The following is a 14,734-nucleotide window of genomic DNA, read 5'->3' on the forward strand; positions in this document are numbered from 1 at the left end:
TTTTCGGGTTTTTCCCCGTTTTTTCCCGTTTTTTAAAATCGCGGTAAAATCCGCAAAATCGGCCGATTTTCGCCCGCGACTCTGGCGAATCCGTTTTTCATTGCATATGGTGAATTCCGGAAGCCACCTTCCGGAATTCACCTGGCGAATTTGGTCGAATTGAAAAAACGGCGATAATTGCCGCGATTTCGCCCGCTATTGCATATACCCCTATGTGTTTATATACTATTTAACCTATGATACTGAGTTGCCTACCCTGTTTGGGTCGGTACCGAGGTGGTGAGCCATTAGGGCCCCATTTCCCATATAAGGGAGGTGGTACATATGGGTAATTGCTGAGGGCCACCCTATGGAATCCTGTCTCTTTTTAATTATTGATACTATAAGTAATAATAATATTATGCTGTTTTTTGTTTTTGGGATATTAGTAATTGGTTAACTATCAACGTCAAATATGGGTGTACTGTGAACTAGGGTCTGATTCATAGTCTGACTGTATTTTATAACTTTGATATATTGTATAACCTTGATGTCTAATTTCATATAGCCTGCTCATGATAATATGGGTTATGAATAGATATAAAATACTGGATGGTCGATCCAAGTGGAAAACATCTATTTTAATTGAGTTGGTTTTTCATTTAATTTAATTTATTTTAATTTTTTTGTGATGTAGAGGATGTCTTATAGAGTGTTTCAGCTGTGTGATAAAACAGTTCCTATATAGTTTGATATTAAAGATGTTTAATTACTGTGTAGGTTTTTAGGATCAATACTTTAAGGTTGCTATTAACAACTATAGGTTTAAGAATGGAATCTGAAAGTGAAAGGCTTAATGAACATAAGGACCCTATTAAGATGTTGATTGATACCCCACTGAGGATAAAAGCAGTGAATAGGAAGGGGAGTGCATTCTTCTGAGGAAACAGCCATAGACATACGGCTGAGAAACGCATCAAGAGTGCTCCTTGCGTGTGTGGACCTAATCGTGAAAACAGCTCATGAGTTCCCCCTTGTCGGCAAGGCACCTGGTAAAGCCTCGGGAACTGTGAAAACAGCGCGCAGTCGCTGACGGATACCGCCGGAGCTAACTAGTCCGACAGGCTGCATCATCACAAGCATTCTGTGGCACTGTCTTGGGAGAGGCGGGCCGTGAGATCTTTGGTGCAAGTGAAGCAGCTGTGGGCTGCCTATGATACCGACGGACGCCCGGCGGGAGCAGTAGCCGAGCCTAACAGGGGTGAGACTAGCCGTTTATGCGGCCTCCATTCACTGAATAAGAATCTATGAATGAACTGTGGAGCATGCATATCATCTAACAGGAGCTCTACTGTATTTATTTAATTCTCATTACCAGACGGGGACGCCCGTCAGAACGGTCTATTAATTCAGTTTCAGTAGCCTCCAATTAAGAGACTGTATAACGAAAAGTGGCAACTGTATCTCTTATAATTCTGATATTGCGTGCTTCAAATCTGTACTTTTGGATGGATTATTGTCCCAGCGGGAGGAGATATATATATATAAATATTCTGTGCAATTAATTCAGATTTAAGGTGATCATATCTCTCCAGATATGTCTGGGACTGTGAACATTTAAATCCTTCCAATACTTCTATTTCTCTATCGTCCTAGTGGATGCTGGGGTTCCTGAAAGGACCATGGGGGATAGCGGCTCCGCAGGAGACAGGGCACAAAAAGTAAAGCTTTAGGATCAGGTGGTGTGCACTGGCTCCTCCCCCTATGACCCTCCTCCAAGCCTCAGTTAGATTTTTGTGCCCGGCCGAGAAGGGTGCAATCTAGGTGGCTCTCCTAAAGAGCTGCTTAGAAAAGTTTAGCTTAGGTTTTTTATTTTACAGTGAGTCCTGCTGGCAACAGGATCACTGCAACGAGGGACTTAGGGGAGAAGAAGTGAACTCACCTGCGTGCAGGATGGATTGGCTTCTTTGGCTACTGGACATTAGCTCCAGAGGGACGATCACAGGTACAGCCTGGATGGTCACCGGAGCCTCGCCGCCGGCCCCCTTGCAGATGCTGAAAAGAGAAGAAGGTCCAGAATCGGCGGCAGAAGACTCCTCAGTCTTCTTAAGGTAGCGCACAGCACTGCAGCTGTGCGCCATTGCTCTCAGCACACTTCACACGGCAGTCACTGAGGGTGCAGGGCGCTGGGAGGGGGGCGCCCTGGGAGGCAATGTAAACCTATTTTTTGGCAAAAAAAATACCTCACATATAGCCTCCGGGGGCTATATGGAGATATTTAACCCCTGCCAGAATCCGTTGAAGAGCGGGAGACGAGCCCGCCGAAAAAGGAGCGGGGCCTATCTCCTCAGCACACAGCGCCATTTTCCCTCACAGAAAGGCTGGAGGGAAGGCTCCCAGGCTCTCCCCTGCACTGCACTACAGAAACAGGGTTAAAACAGAGAGGGGGGGGCACTAATTTGGCGTTAGAAATATATAAAAAGATGCTATAAGGGAAAACACTTATATAAGGTTGTCCCTATATAATTATAGCGTTTTTTGGTGTGTGCTGGCAAACTCTCCCTCTGTCTCTCCAAAGGGCTAGTGGGTCCTGTCCTCTATCAGAGCATTCCCTGTGTGTGTGCTGTGTGTCGGTACGTGTGTGTCGACATGTATGAGGACGATGTTGGTGAGGAGGCGGAGCAATTGCCTGTAATGGTGATGTCACTCTCTAGGGAGTCGACACCGGAATGGATGGCTTATTTAGGGAATTACGTGATAATGTCAACACGCTGCAAGGTCGGTTGACGACATGAGACGGCCGACAAACAATTAGTACCGGTCCAGACGTCTCAAAAACACCGTCAGGGGTTTTAAAACACCCGTTTACCTTAGTCGGTCGACACAGACACAGACACGGACACTGAATCCAGTGTCGACGGTGAATAAACAAACGTATTCCTTATTAGGGCCACACGTTAAGGGCAATGAAGGAGGTGTTACATATTTCTGATACTACAAGTACCACAAAAGAGGGTATTATGTGGGATGTGAAAAAACTACCTGTAGTTTTTCCTGAATCAGATAAATTAAATGAAGTGTGTGATGATGCGTGGGTTCCCCCCGATAGAAAATTATTGGCGGTATACCCTTTCCCGCCAGAAGTTAGGGCGCGTTGGGAAACACCCCTTAGGGTGGATAAGGCGCTCACACGCTTATCAAAACAAGTGGCGGTACCGTCTATAGATAGGGCCGTCCTCAAGGAGCCAGCTGACAGGAGGCTGGAAAATATCATATAAAAGTATATACACACATACTGGTGTTATACTGCGACCAGCGATCGCCTCAGCCTGGATGTGCAGAGCTGGGGTGGCTTGGTCGGATTCCCTGACTAAAAATATTGATACCCTTGACAGGGACAGTATTTTATTGACTATAGAGCATTTAAAGGATGCATTTCTATATATGCGAGATGCACAGAGGGATATTTGCACTCTGGCATCAAGAGTAAGTGCGATGTCCATATCTGCCAGAAGATGTTTATGGACATGACAGTGGTCAGGTGATGCAGATTCCAAACGGCACATGGAAGTATTGCCGTATAAAGGGGAGGAGTTATTTGGGGCCGGTCCATCGGACCTGGTGGCCACGGCAACAGCTGGAAAATCCACCTTTTTTACCCCAAGTCACATCTCAGCAGAAAAAGACACCGTCTTTTCAGCCTCAGTCCTTTCGTCCCTATAAGAGTCATATTTGCCCAGGGATAGAGGAAAGGGAAGAAGACTGCAGCAGGCAGCCCATTCCCAGGAACAGGAGCCTTCCACCGCTTCTGCCAAGCTCTCAGCATGACGCTGGGACCGTACAGGACCCCTGGATCCTACAAGTAGGATCCCAGGGGTACAGATTGGAATGTCGAAACGTTTCCCCCTCGCAGGCTCCTGAAGTCTGCTTTACCAAGGTATCCCTCCGACAAGGAGGCAGTATGGGAAAAAATTCACAAGCTGTATTCCCAGCAGGTGATAATCAAATTACCCCTCCTACAACAAGGAAAGGGGTATTATTCCACACTATATTGTGGTACTGAAGCCAGAAGGCTAGGTGAGACCTATTCTAAATCTAAAAAAATTTGAACACTTACAAAGGTTTAAATCAAGATGGAGTCACTCAGAGCAGTGATAACGAACCAGGAAGAAGGGGACTATATAGTGTCCCGGGACATCAGGGATGCTTACCTCCATGTCCCAAATTTGCCCTTCTCACTAAGGGTACCTCAGGTTCGTGGTATAGAACGGGCACTGTCAGTTTCAGACGCTGCCGTTTGGATTGTCCACGGCACCCCGGGTCTTTACCAAGGTAATGGCCGAAATGATTCTTCTTCGAAGAAAAGGCGTCTTAATTACCCCTTACTTGGACGATCTCCTGATAAGGGCAAAGTCCAGGGAACAGTTGGAGGTCGGAGTAGCACTATCTCGGATACTGCTACAACAGCACGGATGGATTCTAAATATTCCAAAATCGCAGCTGATCCTGACGACACGTCTGCTGTGCCTAGGGATGATTCTGGACACAGTCCAGAAAAAGGTGTTTCTCCCGGAAGAGAAAGCCAGGGAGTTATCCGAGCTAGTCAAGAACCTCCTAAAACCAGGAAAAGTGTCAGTGCATCATTGCACAAGGGTCCTGGTAAAAATGGTGGCTTCCTACGAAGCAATTCCATTCGGCAGATTTCACGCAAGAACTTTTCAGTGGGATCTGCTGGACAAATGGTCCGGATCGCATCTTCAGATGCATCAGCGGATAACCCTATATCCAAGGACAAGGGTGTCTCTCCTGTGGTGGTTACAGAGTGCTCATCTTCTAGAGGGCCGCAGATTCGGCATTCAGGATTGGATGCTGGTGACCACGGAGGCCAGCCCGAGAGGCTGGGGAGCAGTCACACAAGGAAAAAATTTCCAGGGAGTGTGATCAAGTCTGGAGACTTTTCTCCACATAAATATACTGGAGCTAAGGGTAAATTTATAATGCTCTAAGCTTATCAAGACCTCTGCTTCAAGGTCAGCCGGTATTGATCCAGTGGGAAAAACATCACGGCAGTCGCCCACGTAAACAGACAGGGCGGCACAAGAAGCAGGAGGGCAATGGCAAAAACTGCAAGGACTTTTCGCTGGGCGGAAAATCATGTGATAGCACTGTCAGCAGTGTTTCACTCCGGGAGTGGAAACTGGGAAGCAGACTTCCTCAGCAGGCACGACCTCCACCCGGGAGAGTGGAAACTTCATCGGGAAGTTTTTCCACATGATTGTGAACCGTTGGGAAATACCAAAGGTGGACATGATGGCGTCCCGTCTGAACAAAAAACGGGACAGGTATTGCGCCAGGTCAAGAGACCCTCAGGCAATAGCTGTGGACGTTCTGGTAACACCGTGGGTGTACCAGTCGGTGTATGTGTTCCCTCCTCTGCTTCTCATACCTAAGGTACTGAGAATTATAAGACGTAGAGGAGTAAGAACTATACTCATGGCTCCGGATTGGCCAAGAAGGACTTGGTACCCGGAACTTCAAGAGATGCTCACAGAGGACTTATGGCCTCTGCCGCTAAGAAGGGACTTGCTTCAGCAAGTACCATGTCTGTTCCAAGACTTACCGCAGCTGCGTTTGACGGCATGGCGGTGGAACGCCGGATCCTAAGGGAAAAAGGCATTCCGGAAGAGGTCATTCCTACCCTGGTCAAAGCCAGGAAGGAGGTGACCGCACAACATTATCACCACATGTGGCGAAAATATGTTGCGTGGTGTGAGGCCAGGAAGGCCCCACGAAGAAATTTCAACTCGGTCGATTCCTGCATTTCCTGCAAACAGGAGTGTCTATGGGCCTCAAATTGGGGCCCATTAAGGTTCAAATTTCGGCCCTGTCGATTTTCTTCCAGAAAGAATTGGCTTCAGTTCCTGAAGTCCAGAAGTTTGTCAAGGGAGTATTGCATATACAACCCCCTTTTGTGCCTCCAGTGGCACTGTGGGATCTCAACGTAGTTCTGGGATTCCTCAAATCACATTGGTTTAAAACCAGTCAAATCTGTGGATTTGAAGCATCTCACATGAAAAGTGACCATGCTCTTGGCCCTGGCCTGGGCCAGGCGAGTGTCAAATTGGTGGGTTTTTTCTCAAAAAAGCCCATATCTGTTTGTCCATTCGGACAGGGCAGAGCTGCGGACTCGTCCCCAGTTCTCTCCCTAAGGTGGTGTCAGTGTTTCACCTGAACCAGCTTATTGTGGTGCCTTGCGCCTACTAGGGACTTGGAGGACTCCAAGTTGCTGGATGTTGTCAGGGCCCTGAAAGTATAGGTTCCAGGACGGCTGGAGTCAGGAAAACTGACTTGCTGTTATCCTGTATGCACCCAACAAACTGGGTGCTCTTGCTTCTAAGCAGACTATTGCTAGTTGGATGTGTAATACAATTCAGCTTGCACATTCTGTGGCAGGCCTGCCACAGCCAAAACATGTAAATGTCCATTCCACAAGGAAGGTGGGCTCATCTTGGGCGGCTGCCCGAGGGGTCTCGGCTTTACAACTTTGCCGAGCGGCTATTTAGTCAGGGGCAAACACGTTTGTAAAATCCTACAAATTTGATACCCTGGCTAAGGAGGACCTGGAGTTCTCTCATTCGGTGCTGCAGAGTCATCCGCACTCTCCCGCCCGTTTGGGAGCTTTGGTATAATCCCCATGGTCCTTTCAGGAACCCCAGCATCCACTAGGACGATAGAAAAAATAAGAATTTACTTACCGATAATTCTATTTCTCGGAGTCCGTAGTGGATGCTGGGCGCCCATCCCAAGTGCGGATTATCTGCATTACTTGTACATAGTTACAAAAATCGGGTTATTATTGTTGTGAGCCATCTTTTCAGAGGCTCCGCTGTTATCATACTGTTAACTGGGTTCAGATCACAGGTTGTACAGTGTGATTGGTGTGGCTGGTATGAGTCTTACCCGGGATTCAAAATCCTTCCTTATTGTGTACGCTCGTACGGGCACAGTATCCTAACTGAGGCTTGGAGGAGGGTCATAGGGGGAGGAGCCAGTGCACACCACCTGATCCTAAAGCTTTACTTTTTGTGCCCTGTCTCCTGCGGAGCCGCTATCCCCCATGGTCCTTTCAGGAACCCCAGCATCCACTACGGACTCCGAGAAATAGAATTATCGGTAAGTAAATTCTTATTTTTTTAGGAGGCTGTTCAAAGGAGATAATTACCAAAGGGAAAAAACACAGAGTGGAGTAATATATAACATCTGATACAATTGTTTCACTTGGAATAGTGTGTCAATTTAATGCAAGTGTATCCACTGTGTTTAAACTGTTTCATTAATAGGTACCACTGAAAAATAGTTATGGTCCGCAATATGCTTTGATGTTTAACTTTTAGATCAGTATTGATTAGTGATTATATGTGAACTAGTGATTTTATAATTTTTTAACTAAATAAAAACTCTTTTATTGTGGACAGCGCTTTCAACCTTTTGTCCTTTGATTTATATAATAACTATTGGTATTCAACTACCCATTATTGAAAGCAGCAGTGCACAATTGGGAGGAGGTGTATTTTAATACTAAGGAGCTACACAGCTGACACACACAAGAGCATAGCTCTTTCTAAGTTTGAGGTTGCTTTTTGGTTCCTACAGCTCATCTGCCTCTTCTAGGCATGATCCTAGACACAGACCAGAAAAGGGTTTATCTCCCGATATAGAGAGCTCAGGAGCTCGTGACACTGGTCAGGAATCTATTGAAACCAAAACTGGTGTCAGTTCATCACTGCACTCGAGTCCTGGGAAGGATGGTGGCATCATACGAGGCCATTCCTTTCGGCAGGTTCCATGCGACGACCTTCCAATGGGACTTACTGGACGAGTGGTCCGGATCACATCTTCAGATGCATCGGTTAATCACCCTATCCCTCAGGGCCAGGATGTCTCTCCTGTGGTGTCTGCAGAGTGCTCATCTTCTCGAAGGTCGCAGATTCGGCATTCAGGACTGGGTCCTGGTGACCACGGATGCAAGCCTCCGAGGTTGGGGGGCAGTCACACAAGGAAAACTATTTCCAAGGGCGGAGGTCAAGTCAGGAGACTTGCCTTCACGTAAATATCCTGGAATTAAGGGCCATATGCAACGCCCTAAGTCAAGCGGAGAACTTGATTTGCGAAAAAACGGTGCTGATTCAGACGACATCACAGCAGTGGCTCATGTAAACCGCCAAGGCGGCACAAGGAGCAGAGTGGTGATGGCGGAGGCCACCAGAATTCTTCGCTGGGCGGAGAATCGCGTAAGAGCACTGTCAGCAGTGTTCATTCCGGGAGTGGACGACTGGGAAGCAGACTTCCTCAGCTGGCACGACCTCCACCCGGGAGAGTGGGGACTTCATCAAGAAGTCTTCACGCAGATTGCAAGGCAGTGGGAACTGCCACAGGTGGGCATGATGGCATCCCGCCACAACAAAAAGCTACAGAGATATTGCGCCAGGTCAAGAGACTCTCAGGCGATAGCTGTAGATGCACTAATGACACCGTGGGTGTTCCAGTCGGTTTATGTGTTTCCTCCTCTTCCTCTCATACCCAAGGTGCTGAGAATCGTAAGGAAAAGAGGAGTGAGAACAATACTTATTGCTCTGGATTGGCCAAGAAGGACTTGGTATCCGGAACTGCAAGAAATGCTCGCAGAGGACCCATGGCCTCTGCCTCTCAGACAGGATCTGTTGCAACAGGGACCCTGTCTGTTCCAGGACTTACCGCGGCTGCGTTTGATGGCATGGCGGTTGAACGCCGGATCCTAGTAGAAAAAAAAACGGGATTCCGGATGAGGTTATTCCTACGCTAATAAAGGCTAGGAAGGACGTGACTGCTAAACATTATCACCGTATATGGCGAAAATATGTTGCTTGGTGTGAGGCCAGGAATGCCCCTACAGAGGAATTCCAGCTGGGCAGTTTCCTTCACTTCTTACAGTCGGGAGTGACTTTGGGCCTAAAATTGGAGTCCATAAAGGTCCAGATTTCGGCCCTATCCATTTTCGTTCAGAAAGAACTGGCTTCTCTTCCTGAAGTTCAGACTTTTGTAAAGGGAGTGCTGCATATTCAGCCCGTTTGTGCCTCCAGTGGCACCTTGGGATCTTAACGTGGTGTTGAGTTTCCTGAAATCACACTGGTTTGAGCCACTTAAAACCGTGGAGTTAAAATTTCTCACGTGGAAGGTGGTCATGCTGTTAGCCTTGGCTTCAGCTAGGCATGTGTCAGAATTGGCGGCTTTATCACATAAAAGCCCCTATCTGGTTTTCCATATGGACAGGGCAGAATTGCGGACTCGTCCGAAATTGCTGCCAAAAGTAGTGTCATCTTTTCATATGAACCAACCTATTGTGGTGCCTGTGGCTACTTGTGACTTGGAGGATTCCGAGTTACTAGATGTAGTCAGGGCTTTGAAGGTTTATGTAGCCAGAACGGCTAGAGTCAGGAAAACTGAGTCGCTGTTTATCCTGTATGCATCCAACAAGCTGGGTGCTCCTGCTTCAAATCAAACTATTGCTCGCTGGATCTGTAACACGATTCAGCAGGCTCATTCTGCGGCTGGATTGCCGCATCCAAAATCAGTAAAGGCCCATTCCACAAGGAAGGTGGGCTCTTCTTGGGCGGCTGCCCGAGGGGTCTCGGCATTACAGCTTTGCCGAGCAGCTACTTGGTCGGGTTCAAACACTTTTGCAAAGGTCTACAAGTTTGATACCCTGGCTGAGGAGGACCTTGTGTTTGCTCATTCGGTGCTGCAGAGTCATCCGCACTCTCCCGCCCGTGTGGGAGCTTTGGTATAATCCCCATGGTCCTTACGGAGTCCCCAGCATCCACTAGGACGTTAGAGAAAACAAGATTTTACTTACCGCTAAATCTATTTCTCGTAGTCCGTAATGGATGCTGGGCGCCCGTCCCAAGTGCGGACTTCTTCTGCAATACTTGTATATAGTTATTGCTTATATAAGGGTTATTTTATGGTTGCATCAAGTTTATCTGATGCTCTGTTTGTTCATACTGTTAACTGGGTAAGGTTATCACGAGTTATACGGTGTGATTGGTGTGGCTGGTATGAGTCTTACCCTGGATTCCAAAATCCTTTCCTTGTAATGTCTGCTCTTCCGGGCACAGTTTCCTTAACTGAGGTCTGGAGGAGGGGCATAGAGGGAGGAGCCAGTGCACACCAGTAGTCCTAATTCTTTCTTAGAGTGCCCTGTCTCCTGCGGAGCCCGTCTATTCCCCATGGTCCTTACGGAGTCCCCAGCATCCACTACGGACTACGAGAAATAGATTTACCGGTAAGTTAAATCTTATTTTCTCTGTATCCTAGCCCAGACGTATTCACACACTCCTCTCACACCCTATGTCCAAATAGACATGGAGAGGAGTGTGTGAATACGTCTGGGCTAGGATACAGAGAACTGATTTTAAGGAGGAGGAGGACACCTTCAATGCTCTATTGAGACTGTGAAAGTGGTCATATTTTAATATTCCTTTTGAAAACAGGAGTTAAGTCTGTGAATACCACCACTTAATTTGTGCCAGTCCACTATTTTCTTTGTGTCTCCTCAACCAGGGGCCTGGGTTTAATCTGCAACTCCACAGAAGGATAAGTTTAACTCCAGGGACCAAAAGTGTTGCTCCTCTGGTGGCTTCAGATAGTCGATCTCATAGCGGCCAAGAGATTCGTACTGTGGAAAGACATTATCCTTAAGACCGATGCCGGTTTTAGAAGTTGGTGTGCAGTAGAACTGGATTTCAATTCCATGGTTGTTGGTCGAGCCAGGAAACAGGGTTTACGATGAAGGTGTTGGAATTAAGTACGTACTACAATGCTCTACTGGAAGCCGCCCACTTACTCCAGTCAAGAACTTTAAAGTACAGTTAGACAATGTGACGACATGCGCTTATGAAAGATAGGTCCCGGAGTCGCATGATCACACGAGAGGTAGTGTGGATTCTGCTGTGGGCCGTACACAACAAAATGATTCTCTCGGTTTTGTTTTTCCCGGGTATGGACAACTGGGAGGCAGACTATCTCAATCAACTGAATCTTCGTCCAGGAGTAGATGCTCTTCCGCCAGAAGTATTTAGAGCTCTAGTTCAGTGGTGGGATTGTCCGCAAGAGAACATCTTGGCGTCCAGCATAAATCACAAATTACTCTGGTATGTGTCCAGGACTTGGGATTCACATGCTGAAACAGTGGACGCTCTACCAGTCTCCTGACAATAGGAACTAGTCTACTTGTTCCCACCTTTTCAGCTTCTTCCTCGAGTCCTCGGTTAGATCAAACGAGATGGACCACAGGTATTTTGGTACCACCAGATTGGCCTTGGAGATTCTGGTTCTCGGACCTGCACTCTTTCACAGCAGACTAACTATGGATTTGCTTGATGGTTCGTCGGGCTAACCTTTTCCGGGTCCACCGGCCTCAGATGCCATTTTCTACTCACTGCACAAGTTCTCTGAGGAGCGTCGTGGGCTGCTGGTTGTGGGGTCTCCACAACGCAACTCTGCCGAGCAGCACCTTGGTCTCTGATTTATCCTTTTATTAAGTTCTACAAGTGTAACACATTGCGACTCCGACTTCTGCATTGGCTTCTTTGTTTTGCAGGTCCTTCAGCGCTCTCCCACCTAGGGGGAAACTTTGGGATGTCCCCAGTGTCATTTTGTACTCCAGTGTTCCCTAATGGCTGCATGAGAAAATAGGATTTTGGTACTTACTGTTAAATCAGTTTCTCTGATGCCACAGGGGACACTGTACGCCTGCCCACAGCTGTTTCCTTGCCTTAGTCTTTGTTATAGTGTCTGGTTTGTATTTGTTGTGGTGTTTCTCACCTCCATTCTAGCCTTTCTTTCTCTCTGCTCCCGTATTCTCTCAGCTCATCTCTTAAACTGAGGGTTGATGGGGCATAGGAGGGGGAGGAGCCTTCACACATCTTGATAAATGTAAACTGACAACTCCCTATAACAACCATCTATACCCCAGTGTCAGCATTTACTCCAATGTTCCCTGTGGCGTCAGTAAAACTGATTTATCCGTAAGTACCAAAATCTATTTTCATGTTTGCACGTGCAAATTTTTCTCGCTTTCTGAACTGTTAGACTGCCTGGCATTAGCCAAAGTAAAAGCTTAAAATACAGTAATGAAGACTATAAGGGGGAAATTAATTTTCCTGGGGGGTGGTGAGTTGAAGTGTGCAAATATTTATCTGTTAGGGTGCCTCCGATCGTGAATGCACCCATTACTTTTATCTGGTTTAGCTGCTTTTCTTGGCTAAACCCAACACTAATGAGCACAATAGGGGCGATGACCAGCATCCATTGAATATCACCCCTGCGATTTCCCATAAAGTATAGTGGTATCTGTGCATATTATGTGCCGCAGATATGGTTTCTCCCTATGTACTAATATGGTGAAGTGTGTGAAATTACGCTGCATACACCTATTTACTAGAGCGCGCCTATGTGCCTTGAAGTGTATGACCAGTGACAATTCCGACGACTGCAGCTATCTGTTCAGACAGCTAGGGATTGTGCATTAAAAAAAACATTATTTTTTCTTTTTAATAACGCTGTGGGTGCCACTTAAAGCAAAATGACCACCGGAATCTATGCAAGCGCCGGTCAGTGACAGCGTCCTCGACGCAAGAGCACAATTCACCGAAATGGTGAATCGGTGTTCTCCCTCTTTGGTAACAGAGGCAATAGAGGTGTCTGGACCTGTTTCGCCATGCTAAATGAGCAAAGCAAGGTCTCGGCACATAACGAGGGTTACCCACAGAATCCTACGTCTGCCCAAGAACACATTATGCTTCTGGGACACTTGAAATTACCTGGCTGCCATTAGTTGGGAATATAGAGAGGGGAGGGGGAAACTTAGGGTTCAGTGCCAATTTCTTACATACCAGTACTCCTGCATCCACTTCTATACCACATGGTGGTTCCACTAACCCCCAGTGGATGCTTCTGAACAATTTTTTACTGGTACAAATAGATTTCTCTTTGATTGTAGCACAAGATAATATATTTACTGTGTTGCCATTGTTTTCAGTTTTTGATCTATACGTATGTCATTGTTTTGTCTTACAGAATTTGGAGTATTGTGAGGAAAGGTACAGCTTGGATCTTTCAGCTAATGTCCTGACTTTGAGGGGGCAAGCAACAAGTACCAAATTACTTAGTTGGCAGACCATAGAGAAGTGTCATGCACATAATGAAAGAGAAGATGGGCTCCTTGAAGGTTAGTTCACTCCCTGTTAGCACTATGGTGGTGATCCAGCTATAATCTGATTTTAAGAATGTCACAAATGCTAAACCAACATTAAGAATATCATTGGAAGAAATATATGGAATTATTTTCGCATTGAGCAATTTGTTCTAATATAAAAGCTTGGGTAACAGGTTTTCGATTTTCAATATACGTGTTTTGCACAGGTTTTTTTAATTTACATGTAGTGGCATGGCCAGACTTATCACAGCTTGTCTTGTCTCTTCACAGTTTTGTAATTTAATTTCTGACAACAGTGAGTTGAAAACCAGAGTTTACGTTAAGACATTTATTAATATTAAAGTGGATTAATATGCATTCTACGGTGTGTAATGTAAAGCCTAATGAAACAAGTAAATGTCCTCCTCAATTTCCACATTTATAATCTAAAAAGACACCTTTCCTCTACAAGTTTGCTTTAATTCTGACGTATTATGTTTTTATTTTGTTTGCACTCTAACCCTTGGGTTACACTTCGATGACATAATGCGCCCTGTGCCGGACTGTCTTTTCATATAGGCTCAATGGCCCCAGGAGTATAAGGGCCATAGGCTGATAGCTTATGGTCCCCTTTTTTTCAGAGGTATCAGACTTTTTAAATCAGCCCTGGGTAACATGAGATATCCGACTTCAAAGCAGTGGTCTCCATCTGAGCATATTAATTGCTCCTCCCAGCCAGAGATCTTGGATTCTGTCTGACTTTTTATTTTATTTTATTTTTTTAGTTTTTCTGAGGGTATACCCCAAAAGCTGGGACTCTCCCCTTTCGGTGGACACTGGCAGCCTGTTTCTGATTTGCCCAGAACCAGAAGTACTGTATCAGCCTTTCAGGAGCTAGTCCCTGCATCCGGCATCACACGCCTGGTATGCAGTTTTATATTTCTCTGACGTCCTAGTGGATGCTGGGAACTCCGTAAGGACCATGGGGAATAGACGGGCTCCGCAGGAGACTGGGCACTCTAAAAGAAAGATTAGGTACTATCTGGTGTGCACTGGCTCCTCCCTCTATGCCTTTCCTCCAGACCTCAGTTAGATTTCTGTGCCCGGCCGAGCTGGATGCACACTAGGGGCTCTCCTGAGCTCCTAGAAAGAAAGTATATGTTAGGTTTTTTATTTTACAGTGAGACCTGCTGGCAACAGGCTCACTGCAACGAGGGACTAAGGGGAGAAGAAGCGAACCTACCTGCTTGCAGCTAGCTTGGGCTTCTTAGGCTACTGGACACCATTAGCTCCAGAGGGATCGACCGCAGGACCCGTCCTTGGTGTTCGTTCCCGGAGCCGCGCCGCCGTCACCCTTACAGAGCCAGAAGCATGAAGATGGTCCGGAAAATCGGCGGCAGAAGACTTCAGTCCAGTCTTCACCAAGGGGGGGGGGGGGGGGTGGCGGCGCCCTGAGCAGCAATAAAAACACCTTGGCTGCAAAATAATCACAATATATAGCCCCAGAGGCTATATATGTGA

At 46.6% G+C, this 14,734-nt stretch overlaps 1 protein-coding gene across 2 annotated transcripts in view; it reads left to right on the plus strand.

The window, feature by feature from the left end:
* Nucleotides 1–14,734, plus strand: part of AHCTF1 (AT-hook containing transcription factor 1) — a 648,646-nt gene that overhangs the window by 190,628 nt on the left and 443,284 nt on the right. For both annotated transcript variants that reach the window (XM_063917783.1, XM_063917782.1), the window contains exon 8: nt 13,096–13,246. In XM_063917783.1, coding sequence (XP_063773853.1) covers nt 13,096–13,246 — 151 coding nt within the window. The remainder of the gene's footprint in view (nt 1–13,095; nt 13,247–14,734) is intronic.

The sequence above is a fragment of the Pseudophryne corroboree genome, chromosome 4 (assembly GCF_028390025.1).
Source record: "Pseudophryne corroboree isolate aPseCor3 chromosome 4, aPseCor3.hap2, whole genome shotgun sequence".
Taxonomy (NCBI): Eukaryota; Metazoa; Chordata; class Amphibia; order Anura; family Myobatrachidae; genus Pseudophryne; species Pseudophryne corroboree.